The 23,832-nt window shown below is 37.4% G+C and overlaps 5 protein-coding genes across 6 annotated transcripts in view; 3 read left to right on the plus strand and 2 right to left on the minus strand.

Annotated features, from left to right (window-relative positions):
• Positions 1-177, plus strand: part of LOC133836824 (putative gustatory receptor 98a) — an 801-nt gene extending 624 nt beyond the window's left edge. Inside the window, exon 1 of the mRNA XM_062267412.1 lies at positions 1-177. This exon is cut by the window's left edge and continues 624 nt beyond it. Coding sequence (XP_062123396.1) covers positions 1-177 — 177 coding nt within the window.
• A 1,070-nt stretch (positions 178-1,247) lies between these two features.
• On the plus strand, positions 1,248-1,958 carry LOC133836825 (putative gustatory receptor 98a). The gene is made up of 2 exons (XM_062267413.1): positions 1,248-1,881; positions 1,937-1,958. Exons 1-2 carry the CDS (start codon positions 1,352-1,354, stop codon positions 1,956-1,958), a joined length of 552 nt encoding a protein of 183 aa, XP_062123397.1. The 5' UTR covers positions 1,248-1,351.
• Positions 1,938-3,233, plus strand: LOC133837971 (putative gustatory receptor 98a). The gene is made up of 2 exons (XM_062268885.1): positions 1,938-2,228; positions 3,006-3,233. Exons 1-2 carry the CDS (start codon positions 1,961-1,963, stop codon positions 3,221-3,223), a joined length of 486 nt encoding a protein of 161 aa, XP_062124869.1. The 5' UTR covers positions 1,938-1,960; the 3' UTR covers positions 3,224-3,233.
• A 14,330-nt stretch (positions 3,234-17,563) lies between these two features.
• LOC133837271 (uncharacterized) lies at positions 17,564-18,067 on the minus strand. Its single transcript, XM_062267959.1, has 3 exons — positions 17,959-18,067; positions 17,770-17,899; positions 17,564-17,711 (listed from the first exon to the last, which is right to left on the minus strand). The coding sequence occupies exons 1-3, from the start codon at positions 18,025-18,027 to the stop codon at positions 17,572-17,574; spliced, it is 339 nt and encodes a 112-aa protein (XP_062123943.1). The 5' UTR covers positions 18,028-18,067; the 3' UTR covers positions 17,564-17,571.
• Positions 18,068-19,557: 1,490 nt separating this feature from the next.
• LOC133838451 (uncharacterized) lies at positions 19,558-21,023 on the minus strand. 2 transcript variants are annotated; one of them, XR_009893946.1, is made up of 4 exons: positions 20,690-21,023; positions 20,161-20,628; positions 19,980-20,096; positions 19,558-19,924 (listed from the first exon to the last, which is right to left on the minus strand). XR_009893946.1 is itself a non-coding variant. In XM_062269565.1 (4 exons), the coding sequence occupies exons 2-4, from the start codon at positions 20,326-20,328 to the stop codon at positions 19,764-19,766; spliced, it is 459 nt and encodes a 152-aa protein (XP_062125549.1). In that variant the 5' UTR covers positions 20,329-20,628; positions 20,690-21,008; the 3' UTR covers positions 19,569-19,763. The 2 variants fall into 2 exon arrangements, 1 of the variants encoding a protein (XP_062125549.1); XM_062269565.1 differs by having other exon boundaries at positions 19,569-19,924; positions 19,980-20,109; positions 20,690-21,008.
• Positions 21,024-23,832: the final 2,809 nt, after the last annotated feature.

The raw sequence follows: 23,832 nt of genomic DNA on the forward strand, positions 1-23,832 counted from the left end.
TTTGTGATGCAAGAGCTGCATCAACTGTTGTGGCGCACACAGCGTGAGATTGAGAAAAACTTTGAGCTGAGTATCATTGTGATTATGATGAAGAACTTTGTGGACACCTCGGTTATTCCTTACTGGATGTATGTCAGCAGAAACTTTGACAATTTTGCACTGCATTCATGTGAGTAAAGAAAATAATAAATAAATAAATATCCCAAGTATTTTTTCTTCAAGGGTGCATCACTGAGGAAATTGGCAAACTTTTGGAAACGATTATTCCTTGTTGGATTTGCACACGCTGTGATTATCTGCAAAGAAAGCTGCGCTCTCAGTTTCATGGAGTTTACTCAGATCGAAACAATGAGCAACTAAATGAGGCTTTACTTAGAATCTCAAGTCAGTTGACTCAAGAAAGATGTCACTATCGCATTGGTGGCTTTATAACGCTTAATAATGAAATGCTGGGAAGGGTAACTTTTATAGTATTTATATTATTTATTACAAATAGTATTTTAATATATTTTTGAATGTGTTTGATTATTCTCTTTGCAGTTCCTTTTTGGTGTTGTCAGCTACATTTTCATTTGCATACAGTTTCGGATAAACTTTTATTCACAAGAAGCCGACGTCTTGCATTTGCAGAGACTTCACAATCGCACAGAGACATCGTATCTGTATATTAAATTATGAAAGACAGAAGATTTTTAGTTTACAAAATGTCAGAAAATAAAATACTTTAAGTACTTGCTTTTAAAAATTATAGATAGCATTTCAGCTGTCTGTGTTGAGTTGTAAGAATTCGTGTACTTTTTCTGTACATGTGTAATTTACAACGTTAAAAGTGTTATTGAAATGAAATTTATAATTTGAGTAGTATGAACTCCAGATAATTTCATGTGGTTGCTGAGATCGCAAATCTTTGTAAAGTTTGTTAGAAATTTTATAAATAATTTTATATAATTTTAGATCTCTTTAAACCTTGAATACACTTTGAACATTATTTTAACTGAAATCTTTTTAGCCGTAAACCATTTGAAATCTCTTTTAAGCTCAAAAAGTTATGGACGAAATTCTTGAAATTATGTTTAATTATTTTTTGTTAGAATTAAAAAATGTTAGATCTCTTTAAAACTTAAAAAAATTGCAATAAAATTTTAAGAAATCGTTTTCATTAATTTAGAAGTTTTATGCAAGTAGATCATAAAATATACAAATTTCTGAACCATATTTCACTACATTGCTCGTTGGTCGACTGCTTATTGATTTATATAAGTAAATTAAGAATGCAGTTAATAAGCAAACCTTCAAATGCTTCCGCTTATTTGACATTCTCATCAATTATGCATTGGCCAATTACTCATCGATGGCGTATCTTGTAGTTCAGAGCACTCAAAGTTATGCCAAGACTTCCGCTTCAGTCATGTGGCATGTGCCAATCGAGTTGCACAACGTTTCGCTGCGCCTCATGCGTCGCCTGATGCACTTGCTGCTGTTGCTGCCACCTCGAGTTTGGAGGCATGTGAATCTCCTCTACATGGTCGCATTGTTCGCGTATCTCGCTTTCATCTTCCATTGGCGAATTAGTTTTAACTACCATGTGGTCTACGACATTCAAGTTGATTCCTTTTCGCGCTTCATCGATGTGTTGAATTTCCTTGCACTCATCACCTGCCACATTGCGGTTGCCATGGAATTGCTGTGGCGCAATCGAAGCGAACAGATCGAACAGCAACTGGAACGCATGAGATACATGCTGCGAGTGCAATTCGGATATCAAGTGAATCTGCAACGTATTCAAAGCCATTGCCATTGCATCTATGGATCGTTGTTAATGCGCTCCATTATTTTGCTAGTCATGACCATCTACAACAATCTGGTTACGGATGTTTCGCTGTTGCTCTATTACAACTTTTACTCGGAAATGGTTTTACTCATACGCTTCAGCGAGTTCAGTTTGTACTCTGTGCTGATCATGGCGTTCTATCAGGAGCTCATTAAAGTCAGCTCTGAACTTGTGGAGCAACTACAGAGTTCAGGATGTGAACTAACAAATTCTTTAGAACGTTTATCGACACTGCGACAACTGCACAGCATACTCTGGAACACAATACGTTCGATTGAGAGCAACTTTGAGCTGAGTCTGATTATTGTGATGCTCAAGTTCTTTGTGGACATCTTCGTGTTGCCCTATTGGATCTTCATCAATGTGCAGAGTCAAAGAAATACAGCTGTGGTGCAATGTAAGTGAATATTATTTTTACACAAAAATAAAGTAACTTTGTGTTAGATTTCTCCCACTTGAAAGTTATTCAACAAATAATTTTACATGAGAAACAATTGTCTTCGATTCTTTGGTTGATAATCGTATTTTATACGCTATGGTGTATTCTGACAGTAATAGTATATCAATATACCAAATATAGCTTTCAGTATATTTAGAATATTTTTTGGTATATTAATTTTATATATTTTGTGTATAATGCCGCCCTGTTTTGTTAAGTATTTAGAAAATAATAGTGTATCATACCAAATATAGCTTTCGTTATGTTTTAGTATTCTTTCGGTATAATTTTTCGATATCTATTTTTTGGGTATTTTACAAGTAGTAGTATATCGATATATCAAATATAACTTTTGGTATATTTAGAATATATTTTGGTAAATTTAAGTATTTATATATTTTATATATTTTATGTATAATGCCGCACTGTTGTGTTATGTATTTTGAAAATAATAGTATATCAATATACCAAATATAGCTTTCGGTATATTTCCAGTATATGCAGTATATTAGTTTGGTATATTTTAAGTATAAATATATTTTAAGTATGTACATAGCCCCAAGTATTTTGCTCTAAAATTTAATAGTAATAGTATATCTATATATTAAATACAGCCCTTGGTATATTTTAGTATTTTCTCAGTATTTTAATTTAGTATATTTTAGCATTGCTTTACTTCGAGGAAATTAAACTTTGGCTTTCTTACTTGCGAATTTTAATCACTTTGCTTTACAGATTGCGCCGTTGAGGAAGTAGTCAAATTTCTCGAGCTGCTCATACCCTTTATGATCTGGAATCGCTGTGAACTGTTGCAGCGACAGTTTCGTTCCATACTTCACAGTCTCAATACGAATCGAGTTGATGGCCAACTCAATGCGTGTCTCTGGCGTCTGTCAGCTCAACTGGGCCAAGAGAGTTGTCAATTCAGCGCTGGTGGATTTTTTGGTTATTAATAATCAAATGCTTGGCAAAGTAAGCACTAAGAAGCAAAGACTAAGGCAAACAACTTTAAAACCGCTTTCGTTTCAGTTTATTTTTGGCATGGCGAGCTACATTGTCATTTGCATACAATTTCGCATGTCGATGCTGGACAAAAGCCTCGCGGCATCGAACGAGACGCAGACAGTAACTGCTTAGTTTGTTTTGGCTTAAATCTCGCTGTGCAGATTTGTTTTTCGAGCAAAATGAGCATTAAAAACAATTGAAAAGCAAAGACTGAACTCACTCGCAATTAGCATTTGTCAAGGACAGCGCACCGAAAATAATTAATTAATCAGTAGATGGATGGATGGCGATGCCACCTGATACCTTTGTTATTGCTGTGTCGCCAACGGATTATAGCACCGAGCGTTGATACTCGCAGTTCACAGCATTACTCATACGCCATGTGGCTAGAGAGAGAGAGAGAGAAGAGAAGAAAGAAAGCGGAAGGCAGCCGAAGTGCTTATCAAATCAAAGCCAATCAAGTTAATTAGCCAACTTTAACAAAATTTAAGACGCACTCGTGCAGAAGTCCAGAAAAAGGACACACACATCAGCAACAGCAACAGTTCTTTAGGATCAGCATATCCTGGCGCAAGCAAAAATTTCGAAGAAATAAGTCTCGTGCACATAATTATTCATGCTTACAAATTCCATTATAAACTTTTTGGCAACGTTCAGTCTCCATTCTTGTTGGGTCAAATTGCCACGCATGGCTAACTATTCGCTCTTCATACACTTGTAGTATATTATTGAGCATGTTTATGCTGCTGCTTCAAGTTTGCGCCGCTGGCGATTGTTGCCACGCACAGATTCGTGCGTAAGTGAGCGTGCATAAGGCCAAGATGCTGGACAGGCCAGCCAATCTTCACATGTGCGCACGACTAACGGTCAGGCCTAGGCCAACATCATGATGAATCGAATTTGAACTAAAGCTGGGAGCAGCTGGAGGGCACTTCATTAGCTCGAATTAGCTTTTAAAGTGAATTTCGAATCAAGTTTTTCACAACTGCCAAATTAATAACTTTTTGGCTCAACGAACTGTCAATTGACTCTGTCTCCTGTCTCTCCTTAGCCTGTCATATGCAACACGATAAAGCTCACAAAACTCAAGTTTTGTGGGAACATTCGTAATCCACCAATTTCATAGCTGAGAACTGGCCTTAATATTTCATTTCGTTGACACTGCATTTATCAACATTTGTCAGTTCTCAGTTGCAGAGTATCGATGCCACAAACAGAGACGAGATTGAGAGAGAGAGAGAGAGTGAGAGAAAACTGCTTCCAAGAACGTCAGTCTATTGTAATTGGTATTCTGCATTTTTGGCACTAACGAGCTGCAGTTTCTGCAGCCTGAGATAGACACGCAGACTACGCCTGAGACTGAGACTGAGAGAGAGGGAAGGTTGCGTTTTCTATAGCTTTACCTGACAGCCAGTTGGCATAATGAGTAAGTCCCAGAAACTCGCTCGCTGGCTCGTTTGGTAGTCAGGTCAACCAGTTGGACATTTTCGACAAGTTTTGGGCATGTGCCTTGCTGGGCTTGACAGTAATTAACACACAAGAATTTCGAGTTCAACTGAAAGTGGGAGATGGAGTCAAGGCGAGACTGAGAGAGAGAGAGAGAGAGAGAGAGTGAGAGAGATCGAAGCACTTGCGAATGCCATGCCACATTTTCATGCCACAACACTTTAGCTCAATGGCAAATAATAAAAAGCAAGCCATAATCGTCTCATAAAAATCAGACGCGCATACGCACACTAATGCACACGCACACACATACGCATACACATACGCATACACATTTATAGATACAGCTTTGTGCGTGCTTTGACATAGACAATGGCGTTGGCGATGACGATGATGACGACGACTGCGTCTACGTCTATGGCTGTTGGCTGTTGGCAGTGACAGCGATGCCTGGCGACGTCAAGGCTTTCACAGTTATAAACACATACACACACACACTCACACACTGCTCACATATTCACATACTCATACACTCAAAGCACATTCAGCCGCACTTTTATAGCGACACGTAGTCAGCGATGCTCTGAAGTGCAGGAAACTCGTGTCTCTCGCCTGCCATCTCTCTGTTTCTGTATTTGTGTGTGTGTGACTGTTAGTGTATGCGTGTGTGTGTGTGTGTGTGTTTGTGTATGTGTAGTTATTACTTTTATGAAGCATGTGATTACATTTTATTTTTAATGCTTTTAGTAAAATGAGGTTAGTACACACTTGGTTAGCGACAAATTACATTCGCCTCTCTCTCCCACTCCCTCTCTCTCTCTCTTTTTCTATTTCTCTCTGTGATTTCAACAGTTTATTGAATTTTTTGCGTATTTGTGTTTAAAAGGCCGTGTAGTAACAATTTAGCATGCATTACTTAAGACAAAGACTTAAAGTGTGCTTAAACGAGCGTCGACTACTTGCTGCCTTGTTGCATGCAACATGCGCACAATTAACTTCCGCTTCCGGCATTGATTGAAGACTGAAACGGAGATAACAACCGAGAGAGAGAGAGAGAGACAGAGAGTGAACAATAAACACACTCACACACAGAGAACAGAGAACAGAAACTAACAAACAAGCGAAGGCACATTCGCATGCACATGTAGTTAACTGTTTGCATATTAATGACAAATAACCCACAATCAGCGCTGCACATGATGACGACGACGACGACCAGTTGGCAGTTGGCACTTGGCAGTTGCCAGTTGCCAGTTGCCTGCCCCACGCAGTTGCACGATGCACGATGCACGTTGAGCGATAAATGCTAGATAATATTGCTAGGGCTTTTCACTCACGATTGTCTGTCTGTCTCTCTCTGTGTGTGGCAACTGGCAACGAGAATGGCAACTGAACTAATTTAAGGCAAACAACAATATACACAATGCCATTGGCCGTGTGACCCAGCTAAAGTGCTCGACAATTGCAGAATTTATGTTTGAGTTAAGTGAGAAGCAAAGCAACACTCAGAGAGTCCACAATTCAGATTGCATTGTGCCCACAGACAGAGGAGGAGAGTCAGAGCTCTTGATGATGTGATAAACGAACTATTTAAATATTAATAATTGCAAAGCTCACGACATGATAGTCAAAGGGTCCGTCAACGCAACGGGATTGTCGTCGGTTTGGAATGTTATAGGGATTGCCATTCCAATTGCTGTTGCTCTGGAGCTTGGCATAATTGAAAATCAGCGCGATAATCATATCGATTAAATGGAAAACTTTAAAAGTACAGAACTCTGCTTGCTGCAATTGTTATTCTACTAAAGAAATTTATGGTATATTAACTATATTATTAAATGGAAAAATGATGTATGAAATATGGATTAAACGTTTGTGGATAAACGAATATTGTTTATCGTTGTATAGTTTATAGTTCAGTACAAAATAAATGTTAAATTCTATCAATATAACATTCAATGGTTTTGCTAGTTTAAAACTCATGTTTAATAAAAGAATTTCTCAAATCTCATAACTCTTTGTTAAGCCAACTCTCATATGCAATACCTGTTGCAAACTTCTATACAATATTTATTGTGCTATAAATATAAACTTAGAATACGGTTTAAAATGCTCAATGACAATTCATAAATATAATCGTAGCACATTTTTAGAGACTGCAAATTGAAATTTGCTGTAATTGTGGGCTAGACTTCATTTTTGTTGTAATTTGTATGGTTTTAGTATACACTAGAGAGACAATTGGGAGAAAAAAACCAGAGAGACAGTACAAAGTCTAATGAATGGTGTATACAGAATGAGGTCAGCTGGGAGATCTGTGCTCGCTGTGTGTGCTGTCCATTTCAGTGCTGTGCTGTGCTGTGTAGAAGAACAATTGCTTGGCATATTTATAGATTTATGCTCAATAAGCAACACAAGATGCCCACTGTCGAAGTCGTAGTTGGAGTTGTAGTCGTTGTCGATGTCGTATTCGTTTTTGTTTGGTGTTATCGTTGTTATTGTTCTCAACTGCTGTTGTTTGCACGAAAGCAGAGCAGAGCAGAGGCATGTCCAGAGCAGAGCCACAAAACTCAGTCAGCATTTGCTGGATTTTATTTGTGAGCCTTTTTTTTTTGCCTGCTGCTCCCACAGCTGCCTCAGCGGTGGCTGGGCCAACTCTCAATACACAACAGTCAACATCTAGAGCTACTTTGCTCGAGAACGAAAGCAATGTGAATCAGAATGCGAATGCGAATGTGTGTGCAAATAATAAAAATATTGAGCAATATTTCAGTTTAGTGACTGCCACGTGGAGGACCGACGTCGTCGTCGGCTTTGCGTACCCTTCCGGTGTATGTCATAAATTATAAACAAAATGGTCGAAACTCGAGCAGCACCTGATTTGTTTATTTGTGGAGCATTATTCACATTTACGACAGTTGACAACGCACATTTGCTGCCAGGTAATTCCCTTGGGTTTTGCCTGCCACATCGACAGTTTTATAATGCTACAATATTGATATTGGCAGTCGGATGAATCCTAAGCGCAAATAGTTGACCATTCACAGTAAATTGCAACTCATTTAATTGCAGTTTAAATATTTGTCTTGTGAACTAAACATTTCGCTGTCAGTGCACGTATTTCAATTATTTGCCAAGTAATTGTGACAGCTGTGCGCTTGCAACTTGCAACATGTTGCAGCAACACGATAACCAACAACAAGGTGCAATGGCTCTTTAATAAATACGTATAAACCGATTTTAACGCCAGGCGTTTGCTCTTAATTCAATTTCCACCCACTTGAGTGCATTTCGCAGCTTGAGACAAGACACAAATTATGAGACCTGCTCGACGCTTGGCTTTTTTTGTTTAGATAGCCACGAAGTGGGAGGTTCGACCCAAGCAGCCAAGCAGCCAAGCAGAAGCCAGAAACCATTAGCATTAGCGCCACTAAATAGAGAATTTGGCTGCATTCCAGGCAACAGCCAAACACTTTTGGGTGCAAAAAGTGTTGCCTACTTTCAGGCTTCGTCTTGACTTTAATTCAAGCTCGCTTTAAGATGCCACAAATAGCAACACGAAACCCTAATTTAGTTCTTAAAAGCTAATAGAGTCGAAATATTGAACATTGGCTGACTTTTAATTAATGTTTGAGCCATCATCATCATCATTATCAGCATCAACTATTTCGCTCTATTCGGTTGGAAAGGCTAAAAAAGAAATTGCTGCAAAAGCTTACCTCATAATTCCAAATAAGTCTATTTGAAGAGCAGCGCTCTTTGACTGCATTTCCTTTTCGTTTATCCATTTAGACAACACTGTAGCACAAAAATACTGTTGCAGCTGCAACTATTTTCTCCCTTCCCCCCCCCCCCCCCCCTTTTTGATACATTTTAAAAGAAAATTTCATATTTTGTACTGCAGAAGTTTCAGTTAAAGGTTGATTGAAGTCCAACTGACCTCAATATTATATGAGGCAGCTGCCAACGCAATGGGTAAATGAAAAGAGGTTTTCGAAATAAAAACCGCAACTTAAGCTCGAAGCAAACTCATTTGGCAAAAATTGTGCAAATACATTGCCAACTTTCTGTATCGGACGTTCGTTCGATTCTCTGGTTCTTGTGCACTTGTGCGTATGTGCAAAATTGCCCTTTGCTTTGGCGAGTTGCTTCCATCGAAAAGCTCTTAAGTGGAGCTTGTTTTCTTCCTCATGGCTTACACATGTACGTATTAAACATATTATATACTTTAATTTCTCAGCTTGATTATTATGATGGGAAAGTGTAAAAAGAGTTTATTTATTAATTCGAAATGTTTGGCTATACAAATGAAGAGCTTCAAATGAAACTTTCGATTTGGGATACAGATAATAATAACTATAGTCTTTATGATTAAGGAAGATTTCATTGCGATCAGTTAAAATTGTTGAAGTCATTAAATAAATAGTATTGGGAAAAACGCCTACCTATTACGGATTATGGTATTAAATTTGGTAAAATATTATAAATTAGTATATTTTGCACTCTGTGGTATATTTTAATACAATATACCCAATATAGACTTTATATTTTTAGTTTTTACGGTATATTAATTTAGTATATTTCTGACTTAGTATTATGATGAGATAAGAAAAAGTGTTTGTTTTTCAACTCCAATACGGGTTTAGTATTAAATTTGGTATTTTAATATTATGGTATATTTTGCACTCTGCGGTATATTTTAATGTAGTATTATATCAATATACTTAATAAAGATTTTAAAATTTTTTTAGTATTTTTGCGGTATGTTAATTTGGTATATTTCTGATTTAGTATTATGATGAGAATGTGTAATAATTCAATGTTTTTCAACTCCAAATTTCGACAATGAAAATAAGCTATTGTGACTAAGCCACGCTCTCGGCCTTATCATTATGATGAGAAAGTGTAGAAATAGTTTATTTACGAATTGAATTTTTAGCCATGGAAATGTACATTGAACTATTGTGATCACGCCACGCTCTGTCTGCTCAAATAGTATTTTATTTTTGGTGCTCATTTTTTAGTACACTTAGCACAGCTGTGCTTCTATTTATTTGCTTAAAATGTCTCGTTGCTAGGTTCAAAATAAATGCGAGACTTAGTAACATATCGCATGATAATACTATCATGTTCTTAAAATAGAACTGTACTTGGTAAATAGTATTTAAAAATAAAAAGAAATTACAATAGGCTTTTCTTAAATAAATCTATTTTTAATCTGTTCATTTTTAGTAAACATTTTCTGCAAATAAATTCCTCGCGGTTATTCTAACGATATCAAATCCCACTTGTTCTGCGTACTTATTGTTTTCAGCAACATGCCAAGTGGCATGCCTTTCGAGGAGGAGTATCAGTGGCCAAAGTCAGCGGAAACGGAAGCTGTAAACGATTGTTGTTGTTGCTGGCCAGATTTCTATACTGCCTGCACACACACATACATACATATATACATATATAGATATTGTGATATTGTTTTCCATTTGATTGAATCACAAACATTATTAGCATGTTCGCCAATATTCCACAGACACAGCTCGCAGTAACAAAGAGAGGCAGGACATACATCAATAACCCTATACTCGCATCTTGTAATGCACTTGTCGCACCAGCCGCGCGCTTGCTCAAGAGTCCTTCACACAAACACACACACACACAGATACACAAAGAAAGAGAGAGAGAGACAGGGGCACTCGGATAACAAGACACAATGCCAGCTGGTACAATATGTTGACGCCAACTCTGCTGCTGAGTTGAGCTAAGAGCTGAGAGCTGGGAGCTGAGAGCTGAGAGCATTGTTGTAGTTGGCATAATGTTGCCACAACATACTCGTAATATAATATTAGGTAGCTGAGGGCATTATTTGGTCTCCATGCTCGTGGAACAGCAACAGCAGCAGCCGTAAGTAGCGAGGTGCAGAAGCTAAGTCCCACATAAATCCCACTCACATGCCTGAATATCTTCTACTTACCGATGCCCAAACAACTGAAACGCATAATTATAATATTTGAAAGCCATCGAGTATGTCTTTCAGATGCTCCACTTACATCAACTTATACGTATTCTATTCCATTCTATTCGTATCGCATCGCATCGCATATTTGAATGGCTTTCAAGAGTGTCTGGCCGGGGGACGCGCAGCTCATCAACAATTTGTGTGCTAATGGTAATTTGATGCAACTAATTTGATAACAAATTCAATTTCAAAGTGCCAAAACTGTAAATGCTGGGCAAATGCATTTTCATTACCTGGCAGGACATGGTTACGGTTCAGGATTTGCACAGCAACAACGACAGCAGCTGCATCTCAGATTGGGTCACATTAGCACATACAAACATTAAGATATACTATACAGACTCCGGTAGTGAGCAACGACAACAACACCAACAACAACAACAACGAGTGCATCGTAAACAGGACAACGGCATCCTGTGGCAGGACTCATGTAATTTGCAAAAGTTCAAAGTTTAACAAACTACTATGGGAAATGCAAATGGCCATCCTGCTAAATATACTCAACTGCGCTGTTAGCAGTCTATCTCCCTTTTGCCTTCTTTCTCTGTCTCTTTCCCTACTGCCATCTCTTTCACTCTGTGCCAGGGGCATGGCCAGTCGCTTGAAACAAACAAAACGCAATTTAATTGACAGCAACAACAATTACAGCAATCAAACGCGCTCTACACCTGCGATCCAATTTCGGCTTTCAATCAGCAGATTACGTATACGCAGCGTGCGCCACTGCAGCTCAAGTTACACTGAAAATAGCAATTAAGTCGGTCAAATCTTGCATTTGCCGTATCAAAATACTGATTTAATTGTACATCAGACTCAACGCTGAGCTGAGCTGTCGGTAACATGTATCAATTATTTACTTTCCACAACTTTTTAATATGCTTTTTGAAACGTCAGCTAAAGTAATATAAAAACGTTCGCTCAAGTGGCAGATGCATGCGTAGAAACAATGTAATGACATTGCACTCGAAAATCGAGCAAAGCGAAGCCATCAACTTAATTTCCTGCTCAAGTCAATTCAACTTTTGTGCCATTTGCCTTGCAAAAAACTTGAGAACTTTGATTGCCATTGAGACAAATAAAACAAGTGCACACGTATGTATGTATGTGTTCCCTCTCTGTGCACTTTGTGTTACGGATACCGAAACGGATTTCTTACAACGTTTTTTTTTTAGGGCCAAAAGCGTTACAGCCGCCTCACAATAATAAACGTCTTGGCACCTATGCCAAAAGTTTTGGAGCCTTTGAAGCCTTTTGATGCATTTTATGGATTTCCTATTCACAGCAGCAATGCCTGCGCATAAGAAGCGTCACACTGATGATGGAATTCGAAATACCTCTTAATTGAGAGTGTAACTTTGAAAGTGCTACGAACTCGTTTAGTTCAAGTTCCCTTTGTGTAACTCTTTAAGTGGGTATGCAAATAGTGAGCGAGTGAGTTTTGCACGTGCACTTCGTTTACATTTTGCTCTTTCTTGGCGTTTGCCCCGAGGGCCAAGTCTCCTCTCTCGGTTGAACGGCAAAGTGTATTTCATGCAGCTCTGCGTTTAATTGAATTTGCCAGCAATGGGATAGAGTTAGGTGCACTATAAGGAGAGCTGTCTGTCAGTCAGTCAGTCTGTCAGAATTACTCGTTTCGGCCACAGCAGGCGTTTGAAAAGACTTTTTGGAGACTGCTGGTCAAAGGCAAAAAGGTAAATGAAATACGATTTTTGATGGCAATTCTGATGGGAATAGCTTGGCATTCGAAAAATATGCGACTGCGAGGACAGGTGTCAAAAGCAGAGCCTTGCCAATAAACTTGCACTTGCGCTGAGCTGCGCTGTCAACTTTTGTGATTGCATTCGTGGAAAGAACAAAAAAGGAAGGCCGAATGTGATGCAACCACGACAAAGCATGCTTCATCCACCTCTTTCTCTTTATTTACACCTGCGTGTGTGTGTGTGTGTGTGTACACCTTAATCAAATACGCATGCTCATTAAACTTTTTCAATTTGAAGCCTTTGGCTGCCAAGTTTTGTGGTCTCGTGCGACGACTCATTAAAGTTGCATGGCAACAAAGTTGCCCACAACTTTTACTTTTACTTTTACTCGTTCTCATTCTCATTCTCATTCCTATTCTGCTTCGCATTCTCGTTTCTCGTCTTGTTGAGCACACACACACTTGTAACTCACACCCGAATAAGTTGTCATAAATTCGTAGCCTCTGCATGAAAATGAAAACGAATTCTTGGGAACGACAATTTCATACTTATTTAATATGCAAATTAAATTATTGACTCACAGCAGCAATGGCAATGAATTAAAAGTTCAGCTTCGTCTCTCATTGATTCGCACACTCACGTTTCTCAGAGTAAAACATTTGCACACTTTTCTTAAGTAAATGCAATGCAATCCGCTCTTAAATAAGCTCAGCTGCAAGCTTAACAAATTATGCTGTTAAATAAGATGGAAATCGAAAGTGAGACTAGCAAATACCTCAAAATGCGTATACTTAATATGAGTTATAGATATTTAATTAATAAGAGTTTGTTTACTATGCGTATACTTAATATGCAGTAATATAAATAAAACATGCCTCAGCAAGTTGAGCATACTTTATACACAAAAAATTTAAAATAAGCTTACTATGCGTATACTTAATATGCAGTTATATACACAAAATATGTCCGAACAAGTCGTATACACACTGTGCTGAAATTTCGTTTATACAGGGTATAAAAGTAGAGCAAATGATGGCGCACAAATCCGCTTGGCAGCGGCAGTTGTTCAGTCTGACATCTTGTCATCGCACTTGGGCATTTTAACCGTAATGAAAGCGCGCACATATGCTCGATGTGTGTGTGTATAAATAGGCGTGGTTGGGCGTTATAACCTGTCCCACACACACACACACGTACACGTGCTGTTTGAGTTTGAGTTTCATCAGAGTTTTATGTGAGTTTGGGTCAGGTGCGAGAGCCGCATTCAGAGCCGAAAACCAAGTCAAAACTATCACGCACATCCACATATTTAGGCCAGGTCGAGTGTGCTCGCTCTCATGTTGATGCTGGGGTTTGAGGTGGACAGCTGGATGGGATCCGGAGTCAGAGTCAGAGAGAGACTCATTTTGCCTGGCTGTGATAAGAAAGTGTCAACACAAACGTGACAAAGCTACAAATGTTTAATTTTTATAACTCTCCGCCTCGGTCTAGAGTATGTGTGTGGGTGTGAGTGTGAGTGTGTGGGTGTTCGTTACTGCGGCGTGCCTTGCCACTTAACTTAACTTATTTGCGGTTTGGTGAAGGGTTCTTCTTCTACGTCCTTGCCCAGGCCACATTTGGTCAGCGTTGGAGCTCTTCGCTCTCTGCTTTTTTGGGCCGAAAATCACGTTTTTACCGTAAACATGTTGCAAAGTTCGCGGCCGTTTTATCTTTTGCCATACTTGCGGCAGCCAGCAAAAACCAAACTGAAACCAAACCAAACAACAAAACGAGCAGGCCAAAAACGTCAAAGACGTGTCGCGTTGCCTCCCAGCACAACGCTTGCTAAAATATTTAAATCTAGTTCTTAAACAAAGTAAAATAAAATAAAATGAAATGAAATGAAACGAAACCAAAATAAACAAAACAACAAACACACAACAGTCATGCAACTTTGGTTTCTCTCGTTTCTCTCGTTTAAATGTTAAACAAAAATATAAAAAAAAGAATATGACTCAAATTGAATAAACTCGACAGGCCGATACGCTGACTGAAATAAATCAATTGTGACTGCAGTTTCTGCTTGCAAGCACTTCAACAGCAGAAAAACACTTTAATTAATTATTATATGTTTTAATATTCTATAACATTTGCAACTCCAAATAAATGCCAACAAATTTGCTTCTCTGCACTCTGACATAGATTTGCTTGGGAAATAGAAATGTGTGTGGTCTTTGTTTTGGCTAGCAAATAATTTAAGTCAAATCTAAATAGGAAACGAATATATTTGAAAGTGATGGACTTTAAGATATTCCATGTTTCTTTTAATTCTTAATCAATTAGAGAATTAAAAAATAGTAAAATAAAAATGAAATAGCTTAAGTCAAATCTAAAAAGGAAATTTATGTATTTGAAAGCATTGGACTTTAGAATAATTTATGATACTTTTAATTCTTAACAAATATTATATCTCTTAAAATAAATAAAAAAGAAATATATTCATTCAGTTTTTAAAGATAAAATTATGAACTAAGTTTTGCATATTATATCCCTTAAAATAAATATAAAAGAAATATATTCATTCCATTTTTTAAATCTAATTTTGTGAACTAAGTTTTCAGTTAACTGAACAGCTCTGAAATCTTTTTTATATACCATAAAAATGAAATAATTTTATATTATTTTTTCCAAAGAGTTGTCTTACTTTATTTAATATACCCTTCGTTACTTTTCCAAGAGCATAATAAGCGTCAGCAGTCCAAATAGCTGCGAGACATGCGGAAAAACATTTCATTTCGTTTTCGAGCATTTTTCCTCTTGGCTAACTTAATTTCTATGCAAGTTTTTAGCTGTAAGGGGTGGAGATGGCTTTATGTTTTCGGCTAAAATTTTAATGCACACACACACGCGCGTAGCTTGAGAGAGAGACATGCAAACATACATAGAGAAAGAGAGAGTGAGAGCGGAAGAGAGAGAGAGGAGCATACATTTGGGCATAATGAATGTGCAGCAACATTTTTGATGGTGCCCACTGACAACAATAAATTACTTTTGGCTTTAAACGAAAGCCATTAGCATAAAACTTGGCATCATCAGCGCAGCGCAGAGCTGAGAACAGAGAAGAGATGAGAGAGAGAAGTAGAGAAAAGAGAATCCTCTGCTAGATCCGTGCATCATCAGGAACAAAACAAACTACGCCTGTAGGCAGCAGTCAGTCAGTCAGTAGGCTTCCTTTTAACACACACGCGTAGTGATGTTAGTGCTGTTACACTGGGCGTATGCGCAATATTTATCTGGCTCTAATTTTAGCCAACAATTTGCCAGCACTTACATGATTAAACTACGTCGAGCTGCTGTTGGGGGGCGTTAAAGTTGGCAAACTTTTCAAATATGTGAGCCTTTTAATTAACTTGCCAGCACTTTGAGAGAGCGCTCTTTTTTAATATACGCATCCTAGATGGCAGACAAACGCACACAAACACTCTCAAACACACACACACACACACACACATATATATTATGCGGATTTGCTTGCTCTTTGGACGGCTTTTTTATTAAGCGTTTCATAATTTCATGCAATAAACTTGCTAATTGCAAGCGCGTTGGCCTTTTTGCTCTCCTCTTTTCTTGGCACTCGCTGCCGCCCTTTCACTTTACGCCAAGTGGACAGCGGCAGCAAAGTCTTGAGCTTACCACAAAAGCTGCCAAAATGGCCAACACACACAAAAAAAAAGAAGAGAAGAGAGAAGAAAGCAAGACAGCAGAGCGCCAAGTGCCAGGGAATTAGTTGCCCCAAAGTGTTTTCCCGTTTTTAATATTTCCTAGAACTTGGGCAAAAAGTTTATGCTCGGCCACTTGGCCACTTGGCCAACCGGACACTCTCCACTTAGCCTCAGTTTCAGTTCCAGTTACACACTTCCAGTCTCATTCCAGCTTTCTGCTTTCAAGCTTCAGCCGCAGACTCACTCTTCGCTTCGGTCACTTGCTCAATTTCCGCATTTTCCGTTTTTAATTAAATGAGCCATTAGATTGAGGCTGCAATGTATTGCAGAACCCAATGCATGCAGAACTAATAATACCAATGAATACGATTTATTAGGACACTATTTGTAAGAAAATAAATAAACATACAAAGAGACTAAATTACAGGTATGTTTTTCTGCACCTCTAAATATATGTGATCATAAAGTTAATAAACACTAGAATCAATAGCATAATGATTTATTTTAATAAATTCATCATTTGAAAGGAGTATATAACAACTTTTAATAACTAATTTTATAAAGGAATACGTTATATTAAGGATACAAAACAAATAAACAATACATGCAAAGAGTCTAAATCAAAGGAATATTTTTCATCTCAGTTGTGGGACCAATCTAAATATATTTCACGATAATATTTTGAATAAAATTAATAATCAATATAGACATAGAATCAATAGCATAAGATTTATTTTAATAAGCAAAGAAATCATTTGAAATTGTTAGTCATTATTCACAGCATAAATAACAACTTTTACATTAACTAAATTTTATAGTAGAACTTATATTAAGGACTTATTCCATAGTGCACTATACTAAACCCTCACCCACTCCTCTCTCTGTCTCGCTCTTATATTTATTTGTTGCTGCTGTTCGTCTGCTAAATTGCGCGTAAAGCCGGCGGCAACCAGTTTTTAAAGTTTAAAATTAATTTTTAGCCTGCTTTTGCATGGCTGCTCAGTGTTTTAATAGCTGTTAATATTTATGAACCGAAACTGTGCAAAAGTGCCAACAAACAAACAAAACAAACAACGCCAGCTGACACACACACACACACACACACACTCAACACACACACAGTCGACGGCGGCCCAACAATTGGCACGTCGAGCTTTTGGCGCAATGACCAGCTGCCAATATTTAATAATCGATTTCGATGCTGGTCGTTGTGCTCAGCTCTTGTTGCTCGTGTTGTTCGTTGTTTGGGCCATGCGAGGCGTAAAGTGGCTTATAATTAATGCACGAGTGTGTGTGTGTAACAAATGCAGCAACAAAGCTGCCCAAACACCGCCAAATAATGTGGCGTATACGTAATATACAGACTGAGCTCAACCATGTGAGTTGAACAACTTATTTACAGCTAATTTGAAAAGAATAATATGGGTGTTGTTCGTTTAAATATCTATCTTATTATTGACTTTCGCTGGCACCAGCAAATAATGCAATGACAGGCAAACGAGCAGCAGGAAATCAATCACAAACGCCCCAATTACCAATGTTCTCTGAAATTTCTGTTCGCGCATTATTTCCAAATCTGCGGAGGAATAAACTGATCATTAAACATTTCATTAGGTATTCTTTTACAAACTTACATAGAATACGCTTCTCGCTGAGAAGTTCTTGTATTTCGAGTAACTTTCTGGAATTCCATTGCATGGTCTTAACCAATTTAGAGTCCATGAGGGAAGCGAGTGCTGACTCCACATCCGACACAGGCGCAGCCTAAGAGATGCTCAATATATTCACTACATTCAATACAATTTCCATTCCAAAAAACTCACCTGCATTGGACTTGAGAAATGCAACATCACGATCACAGCAAAAACCGTTGAGAACCTTAGCAATTCCATTTTAATTGTAGACTGGCTAAATAAAAAGCAACTACTAAATGAGAAACAGATGTGGCAACTGATTAAATATGCCAACATAGGTGCGCTTCTTTAATGAGTAACAAAGCGTATTTGTTTACAAATTACCCCTTAAGCAAACAGCTTAGTAGACTAGGAAATGGCGGAATTTTATGAAAGAATATGAAAGTTGGTTAAACAAAGAATGCGACTGTCTGATCAAATCTGAAAGCAAACAGGTTTCTCTATTTGTTTGTACCCATTATGTAGCACAATTACGGTGGGAAGCCTGAAAATGCTTTATTTGAACAACCTGCAGTAACATCTTGCTGATATTTGGTATTATTATTATCTAGTTGTAGTTGTTTTCTATACTAATTATAAATTTGACACTCGCATCTTTAGCATATTAAAGACCTATTTAATTGAATTCCCCAGACAAGTGTTTGACTCGATTTTTCTTTGCTGCAGCCGCAGGTTAATGAAATCTACACTGTACTTTTATTAAGCTGGCATCCAAGGGCAGAAGTCTGCATAAGTCTTTATGCCACTTTAGCCATTGCTTTGGCTCTCTTTTTTGCACTACAGGATATGCCCGATAGCTAGTACATTTGCTGCATTTTTCATGGCTAAATCCTTCCTGTTTGCAGGCTCTGCTTTGCCTTTGTTTTCCTTGGATTATCTTATTTAGTTAGCAGAAAAAAAAACTATAAGAGTTTGCAAGAGGGCTTGTGATACAATTTTTCATTTATGAAGTATCACTTTAAAATATAGCTTAAAGGAGAAAAACTTGCTTATAGCTGTAATATGTTCATTTTACCTTAAATGTGAGACTAATTTACATTTACATTAAAAGAAAAGAATCTTTATTTAATTGAAATTCTTTTACTGTTAAAAAGTTCACTAATTACTTGAACACTTCACTTCATTCTAAATTGTATATAATGAATATCACCTAAGAGTATTTTCAAAGCAAAAGTAGAGTTTTAATAGCAAATCAGAGTTGCTGTATTATACTCTAGATGAAGATATTCTAAGTGCTGCTGAATTTTGTCACATATCTTTAAATTTATAAGATTATTTTACATTTTATTTAACTATTAATATTGTTACTTTTATTTAAATATTAATTAAAAAACCTTTAATGAAATGCTATCATTTTAGTAACGATCAAAGTTCTCGTATTTCACTCACAAAAAAGGATCTTTTAACTATATCGCTTATTTAAATTTGTTAACCATTTTTAAATTAGTCAAAGTTTTATTAACCTACTAGAGTTGTCGAATTCTTTTTAAAATGAAAATAACTTTAATAAAGTTAAATGTTTTCATTATTTATTAAGATTTTTGGCAAATTTATGGTTATTTTTAGGAGTGCAAAGTAAACAGACCCTTGAGCTATTTTCAAATAACAAAAATATTTATATTTTATATTATTTGTGGCGTATTTTTCAACTAATTGTTTTTGTTTCTTTCCCCTCATTTTTTCTTTTCTTTTTTTAATTATTTCATTTCTTTTCTTGGTATTCATTGAAACAGGTTCAAAGCACAGTTAAATTTTATTTAAACAATGAAATCGCTTAGTCTAGTAATAATTGTATATAAATAATAATAAGTTTTGACAAATTTTCACATTTAATTGAACAGCTGAAAAACAGCTCAAAACATAAGCGTAAACTATTTTATTTACTTAAACTTAAAATACTCCAATCCACAGCGATAATAACTCCAAATGTTTATTTATATTTTAACAAATGTGTTGGCCTTGACTTCGCAATAACAATTCTCCTCGTGACTTCCCTTTGCATAGAAGTAAAGACAAATCAGAATGACGATGTCCAAGACCAACATAATCCGCATCATGTTAAACTGCAGCAGCTCCATCAGCACTACTTTCACCTCTGCAAAGAGAAGAAATAATTAGAAAATACACATGAGTATAAATTAGATACTTACCTGCTTCATCTAGTTTACTTTGCAGCTGCTGCAGCTCCTCGCTATCGACCAAAGCATAACGAAATCCAGGCAAACCTTTGGGCAACACAATGCGATCGATGCCTACAACAGACACATCTAAAGGTGCAGACTGAGTTCGTATTAGTTGCAGATGAATTCAATACAAATCAATCTCACTTACCTGCAGTTGGGAAACGCAGAATGTTGTCAAAATTAATGCCAAGTTAAAGCAAGAGCTCATGATGCCTTTTGAGTGAATGGCAATAAACTGTTTTAGAATTTCATGATGAATATTCCCAGAGAGAATGAGAACAGTTGGGTAAATATTTAAGCGCGTGTTAAGTCGCATTTTTGTTGGTTGCAGCCAAATAATTTACTCAAGTATAAACACATGTGTCGGAATTTGAGGTACGTTATAAAGTAAGTTGATCTTCCCAGTTTATGGCAGCGATGTGCTCGAGGGCTTTACGGTTGATGATGATGTTGATGATGACACGGGCTTTGTTGTGGTTGTCTGCTTTGCAACCGGCTTCAATTGCAGCAAGTTACTAGTTGAGGCAACCGTTGGCTTAGACGTCGTCGTCGTTGTTGTCGTTGTCGTCGTTGTTGTCTTCACATCATCATCGATGCTCATGAGATTATTCAGCCCCTGCGAATGTACATATTGTTCACTCTTATGTGCTGGCAAAAAAAGGCTCGCTTCATCTTACCTTTCGGAATTGTTGCCACAACTCATCCAAAGAGTCTGTTGCCTGCTCCAGCGATACTTCCAATTCATTGCTAACTGCTGGCTTCCTGGTTGTAGTTGAATTGACAAGCTTTGTGCTGCCTCCGCCTCCAAAGAATTGCGTCAGCTCTTCAAAGAATAGTCCATTTACGCTCTGGCCGAGCAGGCACAAGAGAAACGTCCACACAAACAGTTTCATCTTAAAGCTAATGCTAAATTCTGATGCTGCTACCACAAGTTAATTGCTGCAAATGTCTAATGCTTGTGCGACACGCTAGAGTTTTGTTCTATCCAAGTTAAATGGCAATGACACTAATTTCGAAACAGCTGTGCAATCACTCTGGCTAATCAGAGAGCACTTGAATTTGAATCTATGAAGGTGCCACAAACAGGTGACAGTTGTCCACATAATGAGCGTCATTTCAACTGAAGAGAGAGTGAGAGAGAGAGAGAGAGAGAGAGAGAGGAGAGCGCATTTTCATTTAATTGAAACTGACCTTACGCAAAGCTAATGCTAATGTTGAGTGCAAAATATATTTATCTTTTTTTATCACTCATTATACCCGCTTATTATACAGGCAGAAGGAGGCAACTCTAACACTATAGTATATTTCGAATGTAGTACTATATCAATATACAATGTGTAGTATTTTGCGGTATATTTCTTTAAATTGTTTAGTATTTTTGCAGTATATTATATGGAATTTTTTTTAAAAATAATACCGTACTGTTTCACTTGTATTATTCTTATTTGTCTGGTATTTTTCGGTATGTTATTTGGTATATTTTTAGAATAATACTTCACAATTTTGCTTTTTTTAATAAAAGGGCAGCGGAAATCTCTTTTTAATTGTTTAGTATTTTTGCAGTATATTGTATGGTATATTTTTAAAATAATACCACACTGTTTCACTTTTATTAAAAATGGGAAGCGAGTATCTCTTTCTCATTTTTCGGTATATTTTTGAGAATAATAGAGTTCTGTTTTGCTTTATTTAATATGGGTAGCGGATATATCAAAATCAAACACACTCGAATGCAGCTTTCTAACTCGTTTAGTATTTATGGGGTATATAATTTGGTATATTACTCCCTCAGTTTTCCTTTTATTAAAAACGTCTGGTGAGTATTTGTTTCTTACTTCTTTAGTATTTTTGAGGTATATTTATATATATATATTTATATATTTTTGGTATATTTTTAAAATAATACCGCGCTGTTTTACTTTTTTCAAAATGGGTAACGGTATATTATATTGTATATTTTTTTAAAATAATAAATTATCTATTTTGCTTTTACTTAAAACGGTTACCAGGTATCTCACAGTTGAGAACACTCGCTTTCTTACAAGTTTATCACTTATTAAAATATTTTATAAAATTGAAATGAAGCTAATCTCAAGCAGAGGTAATCTACAGCCAACTAATTGCCTTGACAGCGCATAATGGCTTTGATCTGGCGCAGACATATGCAAAAGATAATGCCAAATAACGACAGAGGGTGTTCAAAAGGGAGCTCGAGTGCATCGAATTGTGAGCATGAGAAAAGCATTCAGAAAGGCATTCATTAGAATGTGAGCGAGTGTGTGCAGCGAAACGTTTTAATTTAGTCAGAATACTCGTAAAGAGCGGCAAGTGGCAAGTGGCAAGTGGTAAATGGCAAGTGGCAAGTGTCCGTGGCTGACGGGGCGTATGATGCGAAAAGGGGGGGATGCGAGCGGAGTAATTGATGCGATGCTGGCTGCGATGCAGTGAAAACGCGGATTTCAAGTGCATGCCAACCCCTGAAACCTAAAGCTGATGTATGAGTGAGTTTCAATTAATATGCAATTGCATTTTGAGCATCTCAAGTGCAAACGTCAGCACTGCGAAGCTCTAACAAAAGAGAAGATTCATGTGTGTGTGTATTTGAGTTACGTTTAATTAAATGATTAGAGCATAACACCAGTGTCGCATGTCTGTGACATTGTACATAACAATGAAGACAGCTTATTGAACCTGATAGCTTTTGATGGAATTTGCTGAAGCAAATCAACAGCTCATAAGCTGCTCGCAAATATCTAATAAAAGCCAATATAACAGGGCCATCATAGTGATATCATGATATGGCCCGCAGCTCAGCTCAGCTCTGTGCTCTACTCGCTGATCTATGATGGTGCTGCAAGTGTCACATAAATTACAAGCGGAAGCATCAAAATGCTGTCAAGAGAGAGGAGACTCGACTCGACTCGAACTCGAACTAGACGAGAGACTCGTCTCGACTCGACTCTGAGTTAAGTTGAAAAGGATTTTCATTGCTGGCTGCATTGTAGCAAAGTCAGGTCCCAGAGTGTCGGCTTGGCGTTTAGTTTTTCGCATTGGCACTTTGTCTTCATCAGCGTTGGAGTGAAGAAGGTGGTTGAAAAGAGGGGGTGGGAGGGGGAAGGAGTCTCAACTTGGTGGTCGCAACAAGCTCATCATCGCCATCGAAGGCGGGCATCAGCTAGCTCGTCGTTGTCATCATCGTACATTGCTATAAACATCAATTTAGCACCGAAAATTGGTTTTTTGATAGCTACACACATACACAAAACACACACAAAGTCTTCACAGCTTCATAGCGGAGAGAAAAATTGTTTTTCACGTTAAGTGACAAGCGGCAAAAGCAAAAGCAAAACCAACAGCTTCGTCTTCTACACTTGGCTAGTAAATTCTGTCATGTTAAAGCATTCGTGTGGAAAATAATGACAGCAAAAAAGAGGAATAAAACACAACTAACTATCTAGGCACTTTATAACCGAGATAGGATTCATATTTATAAGCAATTAAATTTCTTTTTTGGTGATTTTCAAATAAATAAATTGACCCTGATGCATGACGAATCGATTGAGGGAAGCGATGCTAAGACAACTTGACAGCTTTAATACCCAGTTGACTATCATCAAGTCGCATCCCTTCGGGCAGTCATCGTCATCATCCTTGTCATGTGTCGAGCACTAACCGCAAATAAAAGCCAGATATACACACAGAGAAAAAGCAAAGTTGTAAAAGCGAATGCAAAGAGTGGAAATTATTTAAATTTATGCACTCAACGAAATAAAAGCAAAGCAAAGCAAAGACGAATACTGCCAAAGTGCATACCTGCGGG

The sequence above is a fragment of the Drosophila sulfurigaster genome, chromosome 2R (genome assembly GCF_023558435.1).
Source record: "Drosophila sulfurigaster albostrigata strain 15112-1811.04 chromosome 2R, ASM2355843v2, whole genome shotgun sequence".
Taxonomy (NCBI): Eukaryota; Metazoa; Arthropoda; class Insecta; order Diptera; family Drosophilidae; genus Drosophila; species Drosophila sulfurigaster.

Bases quoted from the DNA above. Each gene is read 5' to 3' on its own strand.
- LOC133837971 (XM_062268885.1), top strand. From the start codon at position 1,961: ATGGCGTTCTATCAGGAGCTCATTAAAGTCAGCTCTGAACTTGTGGAG. The intron at 2,229-3,005 runs GTAAGTGAATAT...TTTGCTTTACAG, and splicing joins AAATACAGCTGTGGTGCAAT to ATTGCGCCGTTGAGGAAGTA.
- LOC133838451 (XM_062269565.1), bottom strand. From the start codon at position 20,328: ATGCGACTTAACACGCGCTTAAATATTTACCCAACTGTTCTCATTCTC. The intron at 20,110-20,160 runs GTAAGTGAGATT...ATACGAACTCAG, and splicing joins TCTGCGTTTCCCAACTGCAG to TCTGCACCTTTAGATGTGTC. The intron at 19,925-19,979 runs GTAAGTATCTAA...TTCTCTTTGCAG, and splicing joins AAGTAAACTAGATGAAGCAG to AGGTGAAAGTAGTGCTGATG.
- LOC133837271 (XM_062267959.1), bottom strand. From the start codon at position 18,027: ATGGAATTGCTAAGGTTCTCAACGGTTTTTGCTGTGATCGTGATGTTG. The intron at 17,900-17,958 runs GTGAGTTTTTTG...AGCATCTCTTAG, and splicing joins ATTTCTCAAGTCCAATGCAG to GCTGCGCCTGTGTCGGATGT. The intron at 17,712-17,769 runs GTAAGTTTGTAA...ATTCCTCCGCAG, and splicing joins CAGCGAGAAGCGTATTCTAT to ATTTGGAAATAATGCGCGAA.
- LOC133836825 (XM_062267413.1), top strand. From the start codon at position 1,352: ATGGCGTATCTTGTAGTTCAGAGCACTCAAAGTTATGCCAAGACTTCC. The intron at 1,882-1,936 runs GTTGCTCTATTA...CGCTTCAGCGAG, and splicing joins CTGGTTACGGATGTTTCGCT to TTCAGTTTGTACTCTGTGCT.